The sequence below is a fragment of the Chiloscyllium plagiosum genome, unplaced genomic scaffold (assembly GCF_037043375.1).
Source record: "Chiloscyllium plagiosum isolate Xiang-an unplaced genomic scaffold, Cpla_swu_hap1 HiC_scaffold_1, whole genome shotgun sequence".
Taxonomy (NCBI): domain Eukaryota; kingdom Metazoa; phylum Chordata; class Chondrichthyes; order Orectolobiformes; family Hemiscylliidae; genus Chiloscyllium; species Chiloscyllium plagiosum.
Window position 1 is genome coordinate 166,390,363 of NW_028270139.1, and position 20,369 is coordinate 166,410,731.

Below are 20,369 nucleotides of genomic sequence, written 5' to 3' on the forward strand. Positions count from 1 at the left end.
CACAGAGACAGGGAGGGCTGGTCACACACACAGACAGGGAGGGCTGGTCACACAGAGACAGGGAGGGCTGGTCACACACAGGAACAGGGAGGGCTGGTCTCACACAGAGACAGGGAGGGCTGGTCTCACACAGAGACAGGGAGGGCTGGTCTCACACAGAGACAGGGAGGGCTGGTCTCACACAGGGACAGGGAGGGCTGGTCACACACAGGGACAGGGAGGGCTGGTCACACACAGGGACAGGGAGGGCTGGTCACACACAGGGACAGGGAGGGCTGGTCACACACAGAGACAGGGAGGGCTGGTCACACACAGGGACAGGGAGGGCTGGTCACACACAGAGACAGGGAGGGCTGGTCTCACAGAGATAGGGAGGGCTGGTCTCACAGAGATAGGGAGGGCTGGTCTCACAGAGATAGGGAGGGCTGGTCACACACAGAGACAGGGAGGGCTGGTCTCACACAGGGACACGGAGGGCTGGTCTCACACAGGGACAGGGAGGGCTGGTCTCACACAGGGACAGGGAGGGCTGGTCTCACACAGGGACAGGGAGGGCTGGTCTCACACAGGGACAGGGAGGGCTGGTCTCACACAGGGACAGGGAGGGCTGGTCTCACACAGAGACAGGGAGAGCCGGTCTCACAAAAACAGGGAGGGCTGGTCTCACACAGAGACAGGGAGGGCTGGTCTCACAGAGACAGGGAGGGCTGGTCTCACACAGAGACAGGGAGGGCTGGTCTCACACAGAGACAGGGAGGGCTGGTCTCACACAGAGACAGGGAGGGCTGGTCTCACACAGAGACAGGGAGGGCTGGTCTCACACAGAGACAGGGAGGGCTGGTCTCACACAGGGACAGGGAGGGCTGGTCTCACACAGGGACAGGGAGGGCTGGTCTCACACAGAGACAGGGAGGGCTGGTCACACACACACAGACAGGGAAGGCTGGTCACACACAGACAGGGAGGGCTGGTCACACACAGGGACAGGGACAGGGAGGGCCGGTCTCACACAGGGACAGGGAGGGCTGGTCACACACAGGGACAGGGAGGGCCGGTCTCACACAGGGACAGGGAGGGCTGGTCACACACAGGGACAGGGAGGGCTGGTCTCACACAGAGACAGGGAGGGCTGGTCACACAGAGACAGGGAGGGCTGGTCACACACAGAGACAGGGAGGGCTGGTCACACACACACAGACAGGGAGGGCTGGTCACACAAAGACAGGGAGGGCTGGTCACACACAGAGACAGGGAGGGCTGGTCACACACAGAGACAGGGAGGGCTGGTCACACACAGAGACAGGGAGGGCTGGTCTCACGCAGGGACAGGGAGGGCTGGTCACACACACACAGACAGGGAGGGCTGGTCACACACACTCAGACAGGGAGGGCTGGTCACACACAGGGACAGGGAGGGCTGGTCACACACACTCAGACAGGGAGGGCTGGTCACACAGAGACAGGGAGGGCTGGTCACACACAGAGACAGGGAGGGCTGGTCACACACACACAGACAGGGAGGGCTGGTCACACAGAGACAGGGAGGGCTGGTCACACACAGAGACAGGGAGGGCTGGTCACACACAGAGACAGGGAGGGCTGGTCACACACAGACAGGGAGGGCTGGTCACACACAGAGACAGGGAGGGATGGTCACACACACACAGACAGGGAGGGCTGGTCACACACAGAGACAGGGAGGGCTGGTCACACACAGACAGGGAGGGCTGGTCTCACACAGGGACAGGGAGGGCTGGTCACACAGAGACAGGGAGGGCTGGTCACACAGGGACAGGGAGGGCTGGTCACACACAGAGACAGGGAGGGCTGGTCACACACAGGGACAGGGAGGGCTGGTCTCACACAGGGACAGGGAGGGCTGGTCACACACAGAGACAGGGCGGGCTGGTCACACACAGAGACAGGGAGGGCTGGTCACACACAGAGACAGGGAGGGCTGGTCTCACACACACACAGACAGGGAAGGCTGGTCACACACAGAGACAGGGAGGGCTGGTCACACACACACACAGACAGGGAAGGCTGGTCACACACAGAGACAGGGAGGGCTGGTCACACACAGAGACAGGGAGGGCTGGTCACACACAGAGACAGGGAGGGCTGGTCACACACAGAGACAGCGAGGGCTGGTCACACACAGAGACAGGGAAGGCTGGTCGCACACAGAGACAGGGAGGGCTGGTCACACACAGGGACAGGGAGGGCTGGTCACACACACACACAGACAGGGAAGGCTGGTCACACACAGGGACAGGGAGGGCTGGTCACACACACACACAGACAGGGAAGGCTGGTCACACACACACACAGACAGGGAAGGCTGGTCACACACACACACAGACAGGGAAGGCTGGTCACACACACACACAGACAGGGAAGGCTGGTCACACACACACAGACAGGGAAGGCTGGTCACACACACACAGACAGGGAAGGCTGGTCACACACAGAGACAGGGAAGGCTGGTCACACACACAGAGACAGGGAGGGCTGGTCACACACAGAGACAGGGAGGGCTGGTCACACACAGGGAACATGAGAATGAGAAAGTCCTCTTTATGACAAAGGGAGATGATGGAGTCTCCTTACTCTCTGAGCAGATCACTCCAGCAGCAAACCGAGTGCCAGTCTTCTTGCACTTCACGGTCTCTCCGTGGTTCTGACACTGGCTCAATGTCATCTCGTTTCCTGTACACTTCACTCCACTCAGCACCATCTCTTTGACCCCGGTATCATCATCCCAGTACCAGGTTTCCTTGGGAAAGAGGAGGAGGTAAGTGGTTAAAGGTGCTCTCTGTCTGCCGGGAGCACGGAGTCATAGAGTCATCGAGCAAGGAAACAGACCCTTCGGTCCAACCTGTCCATGCCGACCAGATATCCCAACCCAATCTAGTCCCACCTGCCAGCACCCGGCCCATATCCCTCCAAACCCTTCCTATTCATATACCCATCCAAATGCCTTTTAAATGTTGTAATTGTACCGGCTTCCATCACATCCTCTGGCAGCTCATTCCACACACGTACCACCCTCTGTGTGAAAAAGTTGCCCCTTAGGTCTCTTTTACATCGTTCCCCTCTCACCCTAAACCTGTGCCCTCTAGTTCTGGACTCCCCCACCCCAAGGAAAAGACTTTGTCTATTTATCCTATCCATGCCCCTCACTCAGTTCAGGGTGAGGACCCCAGAGTGAGGACCCCAGCGTGTGGACTCCAGTGTCAGGACCCCAGGCTGTCGGCTCCAGGCTGTGGACCCCAGGCTGTCGACTCCAGGCTGTGGACCCCAGAGTGTGGACCCCAGGTTCCCAGTTCAGGGTGTGGACCCCAGGGTGTGGACCCCAGTTCCCAGTTCAGAGTGAGGACCCCAGGGTGAGGACCCCAGTTCCCAGTTCAGGGTGTGGACCCCAGGGTGAGGACCCCAGTTCCCAGTTCAGGGTGTGGATCCCAGGGTGAGGACCCCAGGGTAAGGACCCCAGTGTGTGGACCCCAGGGTGAGGATCCCAGGATGTGGACCCCAGGGTGTGCACCCCAGGTTCCCAGTTCAGAGTGAGGACCCCAGGGTGAGGACCCCAGTTCAGGGTGAGGACCCCAGGGTGAGGACCCCAGTTCCCAGTACAGGGTGTGGACCCCAGGGTGTGGACCCCAGAGTGTGGACCCCAGAGTGTGGACCCCAGGATGTGGACCCCTGGTTTCCAGTTCAGAGTGAGGACCTCAGTCCAGGCAGCTTGCCAATCGGAGCCCCGATCTAGTGTCCATGCCCTGTGCCTTAGCTGTTGCCTGGTTCTCTGTGGCAGTGCCAGCGCAGTGTGACTGAGTGGGTTCAGTAGCTGAGGAACAGAGTGCCCTGTCACTGTGCCAACTCCTACACAGCTCCCTGGCACAACATAGGCTCCTCAGTGTCACCACCATCCCGAGGGAGAACTGAGCACTGCCCTCTGTCGCTGACCCACCTCCATCCTCTTTCCCTCACTCTGTCCATCCCTCCCCCTCCCTCCCTACCTCTGTCCCTCCCCAGTCCCATTCCCCGCTCCGTCTCCAGTGTGTTGTGTGCTGGCTCCCCTAGCCCACTGCCTGTACGTACCGTTACAGCGTGCAGCGAGTAGCCCAGCCCCAGCTGTCTGCACGCCACCATAGCCTCTCTGGTGGTCCACCCGTCACTGCATACTATCCCCCAGTTGCCGCTGTGCAGAATCTCCACACGGCCTTCGTAGGCCGTTCTCCCACCGACAATCCGAATCTGCAGGGAGTTCTCAGCGTGTCAGCGCGCAGACCCTGCTCCACCACAGAACACCCTCCCACCCTCCTCCCCCTCTCACCCCTCTCCCTCTCCCCTCCCCCGCCGTGCTGGTCATGACAATGCCTCACATCCAGGCAGCTGGCAGTCAGGGCTGAGACGCCGCCCCTTGGTGCTGAACCCTGGGTGTTTGAGCGGGGCGGTGGGAGTTGGTGGAGAATACGGTCAGACCCGAGGCGCACATACTTGGACACCTTGACTGGCGTATCCGATGCCCAGCTGCCGACACGCCACCATGGCTTCCAACATGCCCCAGGCCTCTCCGCAGACCAGGCCCCAGTGCCGAGTGCCGTTAGCTGCTGTGGTCAGCACCTCCAGCCGGCCCTCAAAACGGGTACGTCCTCCACGGATACGGACCTGAGAGCGTTAGCGCATTCAGAAAGGTTAGGCTGCAGGCCGAGGGAGCGAGGGAGTGAGGTGGAGGGAGGGAGGGAGTGAGGGAGGGAGGCTGTGTCACCAGCAGAGTATCTGAAAGGCAGAGTCAGTGTTGTGGATAATACACACGCTCAATGTGCAGCACCGCCATCAGCTCAGCAACAGGATGGGGACAGACCCTCGGGGGAATGTAGGGAGGGGTGGGAGGAGAGAATCAGATTTCCCAGGTTGGAACCAGAGCTGGGAGCTTCGTTATCGCGTGCAGCAGAGACTGACCAGGCCGGGATCTGAATAAAAAGGCTGAAGAGGAAGTCCTCAAGGCTATGGGCCTAGTCCAGGGAAGTGGGAGTAATGGAGGCATTGTAGACAATAGACAATAGATGCAGGAGTAGGCCATTCAGCCTGAATAGGCCTAAGGGGATGAGGATAGATTGAGGAAGTTGGGACTGCTGTACTGTATGATCCCTGACAGCAGCCTTTATAATTGTGAAAGGGTTTGATTTTCAAGGGGGCTGGATGTGGAGAAGGTGTTTCCACCTGGAGCTGTCAATATTAGCGTCACCATGACGACCGCTGGAGTATTGAGGAGAAAGGCCTTTAGTCAGAGAGTGGACAGAATATGGGCCTGACCACCACAGGGAGTGGGTTAATGTGAATCAGAACAGGAACTGGATAAAGACACAAGGGAGAGAAAGGAATGCCAGGAGATGCCGAGGGAATGAGCTGGAATAGAAGTCCCATGTGAGGAACAAACCTCAGTCAGGAACCAATAGGCAGAGAGGACTGTTTCTCTCACTCTGAACAGAGAGCGTGAAGTAGGAGCACTTTGCTGAGATTTACCTCCTCTTCTAGAAATTTCCAGGGGCTAGCTGTGTGGTCAGTGAAACTGACCTCAGTACCATACTTACAGCACTGGGATCACAGCTAAATTCCCATCAGCAACTAACCAACCACTCTTCCCAGGACTGGGACCCCCACTCTCCCCTGGGGACTGGGATCCACTTCTCTCCCTCGGGGACTGGGACCCCACTCTCCCTCAGGCACTGGGACCCCCTTCTCTTCCTGGGGACTGTGACCCCCCCCCCTCTCTCTCGGGGACTGGGACCCCCTTCTCTTCCTGGGGACTGAGACCCCCCTCTCTCTCCCTCAGGGACTGGGACCTCCCTCTCTCTCCCTCAGGGACTGGGACCCCCCTCTCTGTTCCGCGGGGACTGAGACCCCCCTCTCTCTCCCTCAGGGACTGGGACCTCCCTCTCTCTCCCTCAGGGACTGGGACCCCCCTCTCTGTTCCGCGGGGACTGGGACCCCCTTCTCTTCCTGGGGACTGAGACCCCCCTCTCTCTCCCTCAGGGACTGGGACCTCCTCTCTCCCCTGCGGGGACTGAGACCCCACTCTCTCCTGCAGTGGACTGGGACACCCACCCCCCCTCTCTCTCTCCCCCACAGGGACTGGGACCCCTCCCTCTCAGTGACTGAGACCCCCCTCTCTCTCCCTCAGGGACTGGGACCCCCCCCTCTTAGTGACTGGGACCCCCCCCTCTCTCCCGCGGGGAGCTGGGACGAACGGGTCGGGGGGCAGTGTCCACAGTGATCAGCTCCATCAGTCAGAGGCTGGAGAAGATGCAGTGGGTTTATACAGTGTGTATTCTACACAAACAACCACTCAGCACTGCCTGCAGATACCTGCTATTACCCAGCTGGGGGTGGGAGGGGATATTGGATTGCAAATCTGATCACCATGGTAACACTACCATTACTGCGTTAGAGGGATCAGACAGGCAGATCCATGCAATCTACTGTTGAATAAACTACTCCCACACAGAAACAACAGCAGCAAAGGCTTCCCAGCTGAGTAACAGGAACAGTCTGAGAGGCAGAAACTGAAACTGGGAATAAACGATGCTAATAGGGGAATGAAATCCAAAATTATAGATTCTAAACAACAGACACTAGGAGTGAGTAACAGAGACCAGGTATAAACAGAGAGTAATAATTACTAGGTGTGAGTAACAGAGAGTAATAATCACCAGCAGTGAGTAACAGAGAGTAATTGACAGTAGGAGTGAGTAATGCAGAGTCACAGATACTAAGAGTGAGTAACAGAGTAATAGACACAAGGAGTGAGTAACAGCTAGTAATAATCACTAGGAGCAACTGACAGAGTAACAGATACTAGGAGTCAGTAACAGCAAAGAATAGACACTAGGAATGAGTAACAGAGTAATAGTCACTAGGAGTGATTATCAGATATGGGAGAGAATAACAGACACTAGGAGTTAGTAACAGAGACTAATAGACACGAGGAGTGAGTAACAGAGAAGAATAGATACTAGGACGAGTGAAGGAGAGTAACTATCTCTCAGAATATCAGAGAATAACAGATACTAGGAATAAGTAACAGAGAGGAATAGACACTAGCAGTGAATAACAGAAAGTAATAGACATGAGGCATAAATAACAGAGAGTAATACATTAGGAGTGAGTAACAGAAGACAATAGGTATTGGAAGTAAGGAACAGAATGTAATAGATTCCAGGAGTGAGTAACAGGGGGTAACTGATACTGGGAATGAGTAAGAGGGTGATAGAACCTGGCAGTGTTTAATTTCTGAGGAGAGCTACTGACAGTGAGGATACCATTCTCCATGCAAAGGTTTCTTTGTTCAAGTGGGTGTTGCTGTGATTGTTACTCAGGTAGGACTGCCCTTGTTGAGTAGCCGATGCACTGGGCTCATTATTCTGTGTGGTTCTGAGGGACAGTCCATTTTCACTGACCCACCCAAGAAATGGGACCACAGACTGTCGTCATGTGCTACCCTCCATGGCAATAGAGCCTACTCAGACACAGAGCCTGACTGCTCGCACCACGGTGGGGGACAAATAATTCCCAAAGAGGGGATCCAGTCAACAGGAACACCATGAGAGAGGGGGATCCAGTCAGTGGGAAGGTCCATGGGAGAGGGGGGTCCAGTCAGTGGGAAGACCCATGGGAGAGGGGGGTCCAGTCAGTGGGAAGGTCCATGGGAGAGGGGGGTCCAGTCAGTGGGAAGGTCCATGGGAGAGGGGGTCCAGTCAACAGGAACGCCATGAGAGAGGGAGATCCCGTCAGTGGGAAGACCCATGGGAGAGGGGGATCCAGTCAGTGGGAAGGTCCATGGGAGAGGGGGGTCCAGTCAGTGGGAAGACCCATGGGAGAGGGGGGTCCAGTCAGTGGGAAGACCCATGGGAGAGGGGGGTCCAGTCAGTGGGAAGACCCATGGGAGAGGGGGGTCCAGTCAGTGGGAAGACCCATGGGAGAGGGGGGTCCAGTCAACAGGAACGCCATGAGAGAGGGCGATCCCGTCAGTGGGAAGACCCATGAGAAAGAGGGGGATCCAGTCAGTGGGAAGACCCATGGGAGAGGGGGGGGGGGGTCCAGTCAGTGGGAAGACCCATGGGAGAGGGGGGTCCAGTCAGTGGGAAGGTCCATGAGAGAGGGGGGTCCAGTCAGTGGGAAGGTCCATGAGAGAGGGGGGTCCAGTCAGTGGGAAGGTCCATGAGAGAGGGGGGTCCAGTCAGTGGGAAGGTCCATGAGAGAGGGGGGTCCAGTCAGTGGGAAGGTCCATGAGAGAGGGGGGTCCAGTCAGTGGGAAGGTCCATGGGAGAGGGGGATCCAGTCAGTGGGAAGGTCCATGGGAGAGGGGGATCCAGTCAGTGGGAAGACCCATGAGAGAGGGGGGTCCAGTCAGTGGGAAGGTCCATGGGAGAGGGGGATCCAGTCAGTGGGAAGACCCTTGGGAGAGGGGGATCCAGTCAGTGGGAAGACCCATGAGAGAGGGGGGTCCAGTCATTGGGAAGGTCCATGGGAGAGGGGGGTCCAGTCAGTGGGAAGGTCCATGAGAGAGGGGGGTCCAGTCAGTGGAAAGACCCATGGGAGAGGGGGGTCCAGTCAGTGGGATACTCCATGGGAGAGGGGGGTCTAGTCAGTGGGAAGGTCCATGGGAGAGGGGGGTCCAGTCAGTGGGAAGGTCCATGGGAGAGGGGGATCCAGTCAGTGGGAAGGTCCATGGGAGAGGGGGGTCCAGTCAGTGGGAAGACCCATGAGAGAGGGGGATCCAGTCAGTGGGAAGGTCCATGGGAGAGGGGGTCCAGTCAACAGGAACGCCATGAGAGAGGGAGATCCCGTCAGTGGGAAGACCCATGGGAGAGGGGGATCCAGTCAGTGGGAAGGTCCATGGGAGAGGGGGGTCCAGTCAGTGGGAAGACCCATGGGAGAGGGGGGTCCAGTCAGTGGGAAGACCCATGGGAGAGGGGGGTCCAGTCAGTGGGAAGACCCATGGGAGAGGGGGGTCCAGTCAGTGGGAAGACCCATGGGAGAGGGGGGTCCAGTCAACAGGAACGCCATGAGAGAGGGCGATCCTGTCAGTGGGAAGACCCATGAGAAAGAGGGGGATCCAGTCAGTGGGAAGACCCATGGGAGAGGGGGGGGTCCAGTCAGTGGGAAGACCCATGGGAGAGGGGGGGGGGGGTCCAGTCAGTGGGAAGACCCATGGGAGAGGGGGGTCCAGTCAGTGGGAAGGTCCATGAGAGAGGGGGGTCCAGTCAGTGGGAAGGTCCATGAGAGAGGGGGGTCCAGTCAGTGGGAAGGTCCATGAGAGAGGGGGGTCCAGTCAGTGGGAAGGTCCATGAGAGAGGGGGGTCCAGTCAGTGGGAAGGTCCATGAGAGAGGGGGGTCCAGTCAGTGGGAAGGTCCATGGGAGAGGGGGATCCAGTCAGTGGGAAGGTCCATGGGAGAGGGGGATCCAGTCAGTGGGAAGACCCATGAGAGAGGGGGGTCCAGTCAGTGGGAAGGTCCATGGGAGCGGGGGATCCAGTCAGTGGGAAGACCCTTGGGAGAGGGGGATCCAGTCAGTGGGAAGACCCATGAGAGAGGGGGGTCCAGTCATTGGGAAGGTCCATGGGAGAGGGGGGTCCAGTCAGTGGGAAGGTCCATGAGAGAGGGGGGTCCAGTCAGTGGAAAGACCCATGGGAGAGGGGGGTCCAGTCAGTGGGATACTCCATGGGAGAGGGGGGTCTAGTCAGTGGGAAGGTCCATGGGAGAGGGGGGTCCAGTCAGTGGGAAGGTCCATGGGAGAGGGGGATCCAGTCAGTGGGAAGGTCCATGGGAGAGGGGGGTCCAGTCAGTGGGAAGACCCATGAGAGAGGGGGATCCAGTCAGTGGGAAGGTCCATGGGAGAGGGGTGTCCAGTCAACAGGAACGCCATGAGAGAGGGTGATCCCGTCAGTGGGAAAACCCATGAGAGAGAGGGGGATCCAGTCAGTGGGAAGATCCATGGGAGAGGGGAGTCCAGTCAGTGGGAAGACCCATGGGAGAGGGGGGTCCAGTCAGTGGGAAGACCCATGGGAGAGGGGGGTCCAGTCAGTGGGAAGGTCCATGAGAGTGGGAAGGTCCATGGGAGAGGGGGGTCCAGTCAGTGGATGCTCCATGGGAGAGAGGGGGGTCCAGTCAGTGGGAAGGTCCATGGGAGAGAGGGGGGACCAGTCAGTGGGATGGTCCATGGGAGAGGGGGATCCAGTCAGTGGGATGCTCCATGGGAGAGAGGGGTCCAGTCAGTGGGATGGTCCATGGGAGAGGAGGGTCCAGTCAGTGGGATGCTCCATGGGAGAGGGGGTCCAGTCAGTGGATGATGGTTTAAGGAGGAAAGGGGGTGGATTGCAGAGCGGGGTGAATTGAGTGAGGGTATCACGGGGCTCAGAGTCATCACAAAGCAGACATTAATCTGGATCTCTCCCACTCACTGACTCCACAACAAGGAACAGGTAAACTCAGATATCAAACATCCCATCCCCACTCAGCTCACTGAACAGGCCAATGGAAAAGGAGGCTGCCTCAGGTCTGTCATGTGACCAGTCACATGATGTAAATGTCAGCTTTGGACGTTGCTGGGCAGCACTGGGTTAAAATGCAACAAGGCTTTGTGTCAGAGGCAGAGGTCACAGTCAGATCCAGTGTGTACCCCTCAGATATTACCCTGTTAATAAAGGTGTGCACTCCAGGTACACAATGGAACTGAAACTGAAACACACTTCAAAAGCAACTGATCATTAGCAGAAATATTTCACCATTGCAAGAAGCTACAACTCAATAGAACTCACACATATCCTCATGAGACACAACTTCCAATAACTTCCCTAAGTGAGCATAGGCGAGACTTACTCCCTCTACACTGTCCCAACAATAAAACTCCCAGGACAGGACTAGCATGGTGTTAAATACAGAGTAAAGCTCCCTCTACACTGTCCCAACAATAAAACTCCCAGGTCAGGGTCAGCACGGGGTTAAATACAGAGTAAAACTCCCTCTACACTGTCCCCATCAAACACTCCCAGGACAGGGACAGCACGGGGTTACATACCGAGTAAAGCTCCCTCTACACTGTCCCCATCAAACACTCCCAGGACAGGGACAGCACGGGGGTTAGATACAGAGTAAAGCTCTCTCTACACTGTCCCCATCAAACACTCCCAGGTCAGGGATAGCACGGGTTTAGATACAGAGTAAAGATTCCTCTACACTGTCCCCATCAAACACTCCCAGGACAGGGACAGCACGGGGTTAGATACAGAGTAAAGCTCTCTCTACACTGTCCCCATCAAACACACCCAGGACAGGGACATCGTGGGGTTAGATACAGAGTAAAGCTCCCTCTACACTGTCCCAACAATAAAACTCCCAGGTCAGGGACAGCACGGGGTTAAATACAGAGTAAAACTCCCTCTACACTGTCCCCATCAAATACTCCCAGGACAGGGACAGCACGGGGTTAGATACAGAGTAAAGCTCCCTATACACTGTCCCCATCAAACACTCCCAGGACAGGGACAGCACGGGGGTTAGATACAGAGTAAAGCTCCCTCTACACTGTCCCCATCAAACACTCCCAGGACAGGGACAACATGGGTTAGATACAGAGTAAAGCTCCCTCTACACTGTCCCCATCAAACACTCCCAGGACAGGGACAGCACGGGGTTAAATACAGAGTAAAGCTCCCTCTACACTGTCCCCATCAAACACTCCCAGGACAGGGACCGCACAGGGGTTAGATACAGAGTAAAGCTCTCTCTACACTGTCCCCATCAAACACTCCCAGGACAGGGACAGCATGGGGTTAGATACAGAGTAAAGCTCGCTCTACACTGTCCCCATCAAACACCCCCAGGACAGGGACAGCACGGGGTTAGATACAGAGTAAAGCTCCGTCTACACTGTCCCCATCAAACACTCCCAGGACAGGGACAGCACGGGGTTAGATACAGAGTAAAGCTCACTCTACACTGTCCCCATCAAACACTCCCAGGACAGGGATAGCACGGGGTTAGATACAGAGTAAAGCTCGCTCTATACTGTCCCCATCAAACACTCCCAGGACAGGGACAGCACGGGGTTAGATACAGAGTAAAGCTCGCTCTATACTGTCCCCATCAAACACTCCCAGGACAGGGACAGCACGGGGTTAGATACAGAGTAAAGTTCCCTCTACACTGTCCCCATCAAACACTCCCAGCACAGAGACAGCACGGGGTTAGATACAGAGTAAAGTTCCCTCTACACTGTCCCCATCAAACACTCCCAGCACAGAGACAGCACGGGGTTCGATACAGAGTAAAGCTCCCTCTACACTGTCCCCATCAAACACTCCCAGGGCAGGGACAGCACGGGGTTAAATACAGAGTAAAGCTCCCTCTACACTGTCCCCATCAAACACTCCCAGGACAGGGACCGCACAGGGGTTAGATACAGAGTAAAGCTCTCTCTACACTGTCCCCATCAAACACTCCCAGGACAGGGACAGCATGGGGTTAGATACAGAGTAAAGCTCGCTCTACACTGTCCCCATCAAACACCCCCAGGACAGGGACAGCACGGGGTTAGATACAGAGTAAAGCTCCGTCTACACTGTCCCCATCAAACACTCCCAGGACAGGGACAGCACGGGGTTAGATACAGAGTAAAGCTCCCTCTCCACTGTCCCCATCAAACACTCCCAGGACAGGGACAGCACGGGGTTAGATACAGAGTAAAGCTCGCTCTATACTGTCCCCATCAAACACTCCCAGGACAGGGACAGCACGGGGTTAGATACAGAGTAAAGCTCGCTCTACACTGTCCCCATCAAACACTCCCAGGACAGGGACAGCATTGGGTTAGATACAGAGTAAAGCTCCCTCTACACTGTCCCCATCAAACACTCCCAGCACAGAGACAGCACGGGGTTAGATACAGAGTAAAGCTCGCTCTATACTGTCCCCATCAAACACTCCCAGGACAGGGACAGCACGGGGTTAGATACAGAGTAAAGCTCTCTCTACACTGTCCCCATCAAACACTCCCAGGACAGGGACAGCACGGGGTTAGATACAGAGTAAAGCTCTCTCTACACTGTCCCCATCAAACACTCCCAGGACAGGGACAGCATTGGGTTAGATACAGAGTAAAGCTTCCTCTACACTGTCCCCATCAAACACTCCCAGCACAGAGACAGCACGGGGTTAGATACAGAGTAAAGCTCTCTCTACACTGTCCCCATCAAACACTCCCAGGACAGGGACAGCACGGGGGTTAGATACAGAGTAAAGCTCCCTCTACACTGTCCCCATCAAACACTCCCAGGACAGGGACAACATGGGTTAGATACAGAGTAAAGCTCCCTCTACACTGTCCCCATCAAACACTCCCAGGACAGGGACAGCACGGGGTTAAATACAGAGTAAAGCTCCCTCTACACTGTCCCCATCAAACACTCCCAGGACAGGGACCGCACAGGGGTTAGATACAGAGTAAAGCTCTCTCTACACTGTCCCCATCAAACACTCCCAGGACAGGGACAGCATGGGGTTAGATACAGAGTAAAGCTCGCTCTACACTGTCCCCATCAAACACCCCCAGGACAGGGACAGCACGGGGTTAGATACAGAGTAAAGCTCCGTCTACACTGTCCCCATCAAACACTCCCAGGACAGGGACAGCACGGGGTTAGATACAGAGTAAAGCTCACTCTACACTGTCCCCATCAAACACTCCCAGGACAGGGATAGCACGGGGTTAGATACAGAGTAAAGCTCGCTCTATACTGTCCCCATCAAACACTCCCAGGACAGGGACAGCACGGGGTTAGATACAGAGTAAAGCTCGCTCTATACTGTCCCCATCAAACACTCCCAGGACAGGGACAGCACGGGGTTAGATACAGAGTAAAGTTCCCTCTACACTGTCCCCATCAAACACTCCCAGCACAGAGACAGCACGGGGTTAGATACAGAGTAAAGTTCCCTCTACACTGTCCCCATCAAACACTCCCAGCACAGAGACAGCACGGGGTTAGATACAGAGTAAAGCTCCCTCTACACTGTCCCCATCAAACACTCCCAGGACAGGGACAGCACGGGGTTAGATACAGAGTAAAGTTCCCTCTACACTGTCCCCATCAAACACTCCCAGGACAGGGACAGCACAGGGTTAGATACAGAGTAAAGCTCGCTCTATACTGTCCCCATCAAACACTCCCAGGGCAGGGACAGCACGGGGTTAGATACAGAGTAAAGTTCCCTCTACACTGTCCCCATCAAACACTCCCAGCACAGAGACAGCACGGGGTTAGATACAGAGTAAAGCTCCCTCTACACTGTCCCCATCAAACACTCCCAGGGCAGGGACAGCACAGGGTTAGATACAGAGTAAAGTTCCCTCTACACTGTCCCCATCAAACACTCCCAGGACAGGGACAGCACAGGGTTAGATACAGAGTAAAGCTCTCTCTACACTGTCCCCATCAAACACTCCCAGGACAGGGACAGCACGGGGTTAGATACAGAGTAAAGTTCCCTCTACACTGTCCCCATCAAACACTCCCAGGACAGGGACAGCACAGGGTTAGATACAGAGTAAAGCTGCCTCTACACTGTCCCCCATCAAACACTCCCAGGACAGGGACAGGACGGGGTTAGATACAGAGTAAAGCTCCCTCTACACTGTCCCCATCAAACACTCCCAGGACAGGGACAGCACAGGGTTAGATACAGAGTAAAGTTCCCTCTACACTGTCCCCATCAAACACTCCCAGGACAGGGACAGCACGGGGATAGATACTGAGTAAAGCTCCCTCTACACTGTCCCCATCAAATACTCCCAGCACAGAGACAGCACGGGGTTAGAGACAGAGCAAAATAGCTTTTATACAGATGACACCTTTGTTGTGACGAGCTCTTCTCTAATCTACAACCTCTGCTCCCTCCCTCACTGCCCTGTTTATAATTGCTGGATTTACCTGCACTGTCTCTCACCCTGAGGGTCTGCAATCTGTCCCTTCCTGAGGTTGAGGTATGTGAGAGTTATTGAGTTGGGTGAGAATGGTGAGGTAATGGTTAGACAGAGCGAGCTGCTGTGTCAAGGTGCATCCAGGCTCATTCTCGGTGATGTGGCTCTCAGCCAAATATTTTGAAATTTCTTCCATTTCTAAGAAGTTCCTGGTGATGGCGTGTGGCTGCTTTACCTCACCCTGTCAATATGGTCATCAACATTTCACCCCATTGACCTTCCTCTAATCCCCTCTCCCTGTGCATGTACATACACACACACCTCAAACATACACACGCACACCTCAAACATACACACACATCTCAAACACACACACACCTCAAACATATACACACACCTCAAACATATACACACATCTCAAACACACACACACCTCAAACATATACACACACCTCAAATATACACACACCTCAAACACACACACACCTCAAATACACAGACCTCAAACACACACACACCTCAAACATACACACGCACACCTCAAACACACACACACACCTCAAACATATACACACCTCAAACACACACACACCTCAAACACACACACACCTCAAACATACACACACACCTCAAACATATACACACCTCAAACACACACACACCTCAAACATATACACACCTCAAACATACACACACACCTCAAACATATACACACCTCAAACACACACACACCTCAAACACACACACACCTCAAACATACACACACACACCTCAAACACACACACACCTCAAACATACACACGCACACCTCAAACACACACACACCTCAAACATACACACGCACACCTCAAACACACACACGCACCTCAAACACACACACACCTCAAACATACACACGCACACCTCAAACACACACACACCTCAAACACACATACACGCCCATACCTCAAACATACACGCACACATCTCAAACACACACACACATCTAACATACACACACATCTCAAACACACACACACACCTCAAACATACACACGCACATCTCAAACACACACACACCTCAAACATATAGACACCTCAAACACACACACACATCTAACATACACACACATCTCAAACACACACACACACCTCAAACATACACACGCACATCTCAAACACACACACACCTCAAACATATACACACCTCAAACACACACACACCTCAAACATACACACACACACCTCAAACATACACACGCACACCTCAAACACACACCTCAAACATACACACACACCTCAAACACACACACACCTCAAACACACACGCAACTCAAACATACACACACACCTCAAACACATACACACAACTCAAACACACACACACCTCAAACACACACGCACACCTCAAACATACACACACCTCAAACATACACACACACCTCAAACACATACACACACCTCAAACACACACACACTCCTCAAACATACACACGCACACCTCAAACACACACACCTCAAACACACACATACACCTCAAACACACACATACACCTCAAACACACACACACACACCTCAAACATAAACACACACCTCAAATATACACACAACTCAAACACACACACACCTCAAACACACACACACCTCAAACATAAACACACACACCTCAAACATATACACACATACCTCAAACATACACACACACCTCAAACATACACACACACCTCAAACACACACACACCTCAAACATATACACACACACCTCAAACATACACACACACTCCAAACATACACACACCTCAAACATACACACACACCTCAAACACACACACCTCAAACATACACACACATCTCAGACACACACACCTCAAAGATACACACACACCTCAAACACACACACACCTCAAACACACGCACACACACCACAAACACACACCCACCTCAAACACACACACCTCAAACATACACACACGCACCTCAAACATACACACACCTCAAACATACACAGACTCACACCTCAAACATAAACACACACACCTCAAACATACACACACACCTCAAAAACACACACACACCTCAAACATACACACACACCTCAGAAAAACACACACACACCTAAAACATACACACACACCTCAAACACACACACACCTCAAACAGACGCACACACTCCACAAACACACACACACCTCAAACACACACACTTCAAACACACATACCTCAAACATACATACACACCTCAAACATACACACACACACCTCAAACACACACACACCTCAAACACACACACACCTCAAACACACACACACACCTCAAACATAAACACACACCTCAAACACAAACACACACCTCAAACACACACACACCTCAAACATACACACACCTCAACACACACACACCTCAAACATAAACACACACACCTCAAACATACACACACATACCTCAAACATACACACACACCTCAAACACACACACACCTCAAACATAAACGCACACACCTCAAACATACACACACCTCAAACATACACAGACTCACACCTCAAACATAAACACACACACCTCAAACATACACACACCTCAAACATACACACACACCTCAAAAACACACACACACCTCAAACATACACACACACTTCAGAAATACACACACACACCTCAAACACACACACACCTCAAACACACACGCACCTCAAACACACATACCTCAAACATACATACACACCTCAAACATACACACACACCTCAACACACACACACCTCAAACATAAACACACACACCTCAAACATACACACACATACCTCAAACATACACACACACCTCAAACACACACACACCTCAAACATAAACACACACACCTCAAACATACACACACATACCTCAAACACACACACACACCTCAAACATACACATACACCTCAGACACACACACCTCAAACATACACACACCTCAGACACACACACACCTCAAACACACACACACCTCAAACATAAACACACACACCTCAGACACACACACACCTCAAACATACACACACACCTCAGACACACACACACCTCAAACATACATACACATCTCAGACACACACACCTCAAACATACACACACACCTCAAACATACACACACACCTCAAACATACACACACACCTCAAACACATACACACCTCAAACATACACATACACCTCAGACACACACACCTCAAACATACACACACACCTCAAACACACACACACCTCAAACATACAGACACACCTCAAACACAGACACACCTCAAACATACACACACACCTCAGACACACACACACACCTCAAACATACATACACATCTCAGACACACACACCTCAAACATACACACACACCTCAAACACACACACACCTCAAACACACACACACCTCAAACACACACACCCGCCACAAACATACACACACACATCTCAAACACACACACACCTCAAACACACACACACCTCAAACACACACACGCCCCTCAAACACACACCCACCTCAAACACATACCCACCTCAAACACACACGCACCTCAAACACACACACACCTCAAACACACACACACACACCTCAAACATAAACACACACCTCAAACACACACACACCTCAAACATACACACACCTCAACACACACACACCTCAAACATAAACACACACACCTCAAACATACACACACATACCTCAAACATACACACACACCTCAAACACACACACACCTCAAACATAAACGCACACACCTCAAACATACACACACCTCAAACATACACAGACTCACACCTCAAACATAAACACACACACCTCAAACATACACACACACCTCAAACATACACACACACCTCAAAAACACACACACACCTCAAACATACACACACACCTCAGAGAAACACACACACACCTCAAACATACACACACACCTCAAACACACACACACCTCAAACAGACACACACACTCCACAAACACACACACACCTCAAACACACACACTTCAAACACACACGCACCTCAAACACACATACCTCAAACATACATACACACCTCAAACATACACACACACCTCAACACACACACACCTCAAACATAAACACACACACCTCAAACATACACACATACCTCAAACATACACACACACCTCAAACACACACACACCTCAAACATAAACACACACACCTCAAACATACACACACATACCTCAAACACACACACACACCTCAAACATACACATACACCTCAGACACACACACCTCAAACATACACACACCTCAAACACACACACCTCAAACATACAAACACACCTCAAACATACACTCACCTCAAACACACACACACCTCAAACATAAACACACACACCTCAGACACACACACACCTCAAACATACATACACATCTCAGACACACACACCTCAAACATACACACACACCTCAAACATACACACACACCTCAAACATACACACACACCTCAAACACATACACACCTCAAACATACACACACACCTCAAACACACACACACCTCAAACATACAGACACACCTCAAACACAGACACACCTCAAACATACACACACACCTCAGACACACACACACACCTCAAACATACATACACATCTCAGACACACACACCTCAAACATACACACACACCTCAAACATACACACACACCTCAAACACACACACACCTCAAACACACACACCCGCCACAAACATACACACACACACATCTCAAACACACACACCTCAAACACACACACGCCCCTCAAACACACACCCACCTCAAACACATACGCACCTCAAACACACACGCACCTCAAACACACACACACCTCAAACACACACACACACACCTCAAACATAAACACACACCTCAAACACACACACACCTCAAACATACACACACCTCAACACACACACACCTCAAACATAAACACACACACCTCAAACATACACACACATACCTCAAACATACACACACACCTCAAACACACACACACCTCAAACATAAACGCGCACACCTCAAACATACACACACCTCAAACATACACAGACTCACACCTCAAACATAAACACACACACCTCAAACATACACACACACCTCAAACATACACACACACCTCAAAAACACACACACACCTCAAACATACACACACACCTCAGAAAAACACACACACACCTCAAACATACACACACACCTCAAACACACACACACCTCAAACCGACACACACACTCCACAAACACACACACACCTCAAACACACACACTTCAAACACACACGCACCTCAAACACACATACCTCAAACATACATACACACCTCAAACATACACACACACACCTCAACACACACACACCTCAAACATAAACACACACACCTCAAACATACACACACATACCTCAAACATACACACACACC

At 52.9% G+C, this 20,369-nt stretch overlaps 1 protein-coding gene across 1 annotated transcript in view; it reads right to left on the reverse strand.

The window, feature by feature from the left end:
• Positions 1–20,369, reverse strand: part of LOC122547312 (lysyl oxidase homolog 3B-like) — a 299,290-nt gene that overhangs the window by 142,225 nt on the left and 136,696 nt on the right. Inside the window, exons 5-6 of the mRNA XM_087992038.1 lie at positions 4,498–4,668; positions 2,611–2,776 (exon numbers count right to left, since the gene is read on the reverse strand). Of these exons, the coding sequence (XP_087848164.1) occupies positions 2,611–2,776; positions 4,498–4,668 (337 nt within the window). The remainder of the gene's footprint in view (positions 1–2,610; positions 2,777–4,497; positions 4,669–20,369) is intronic.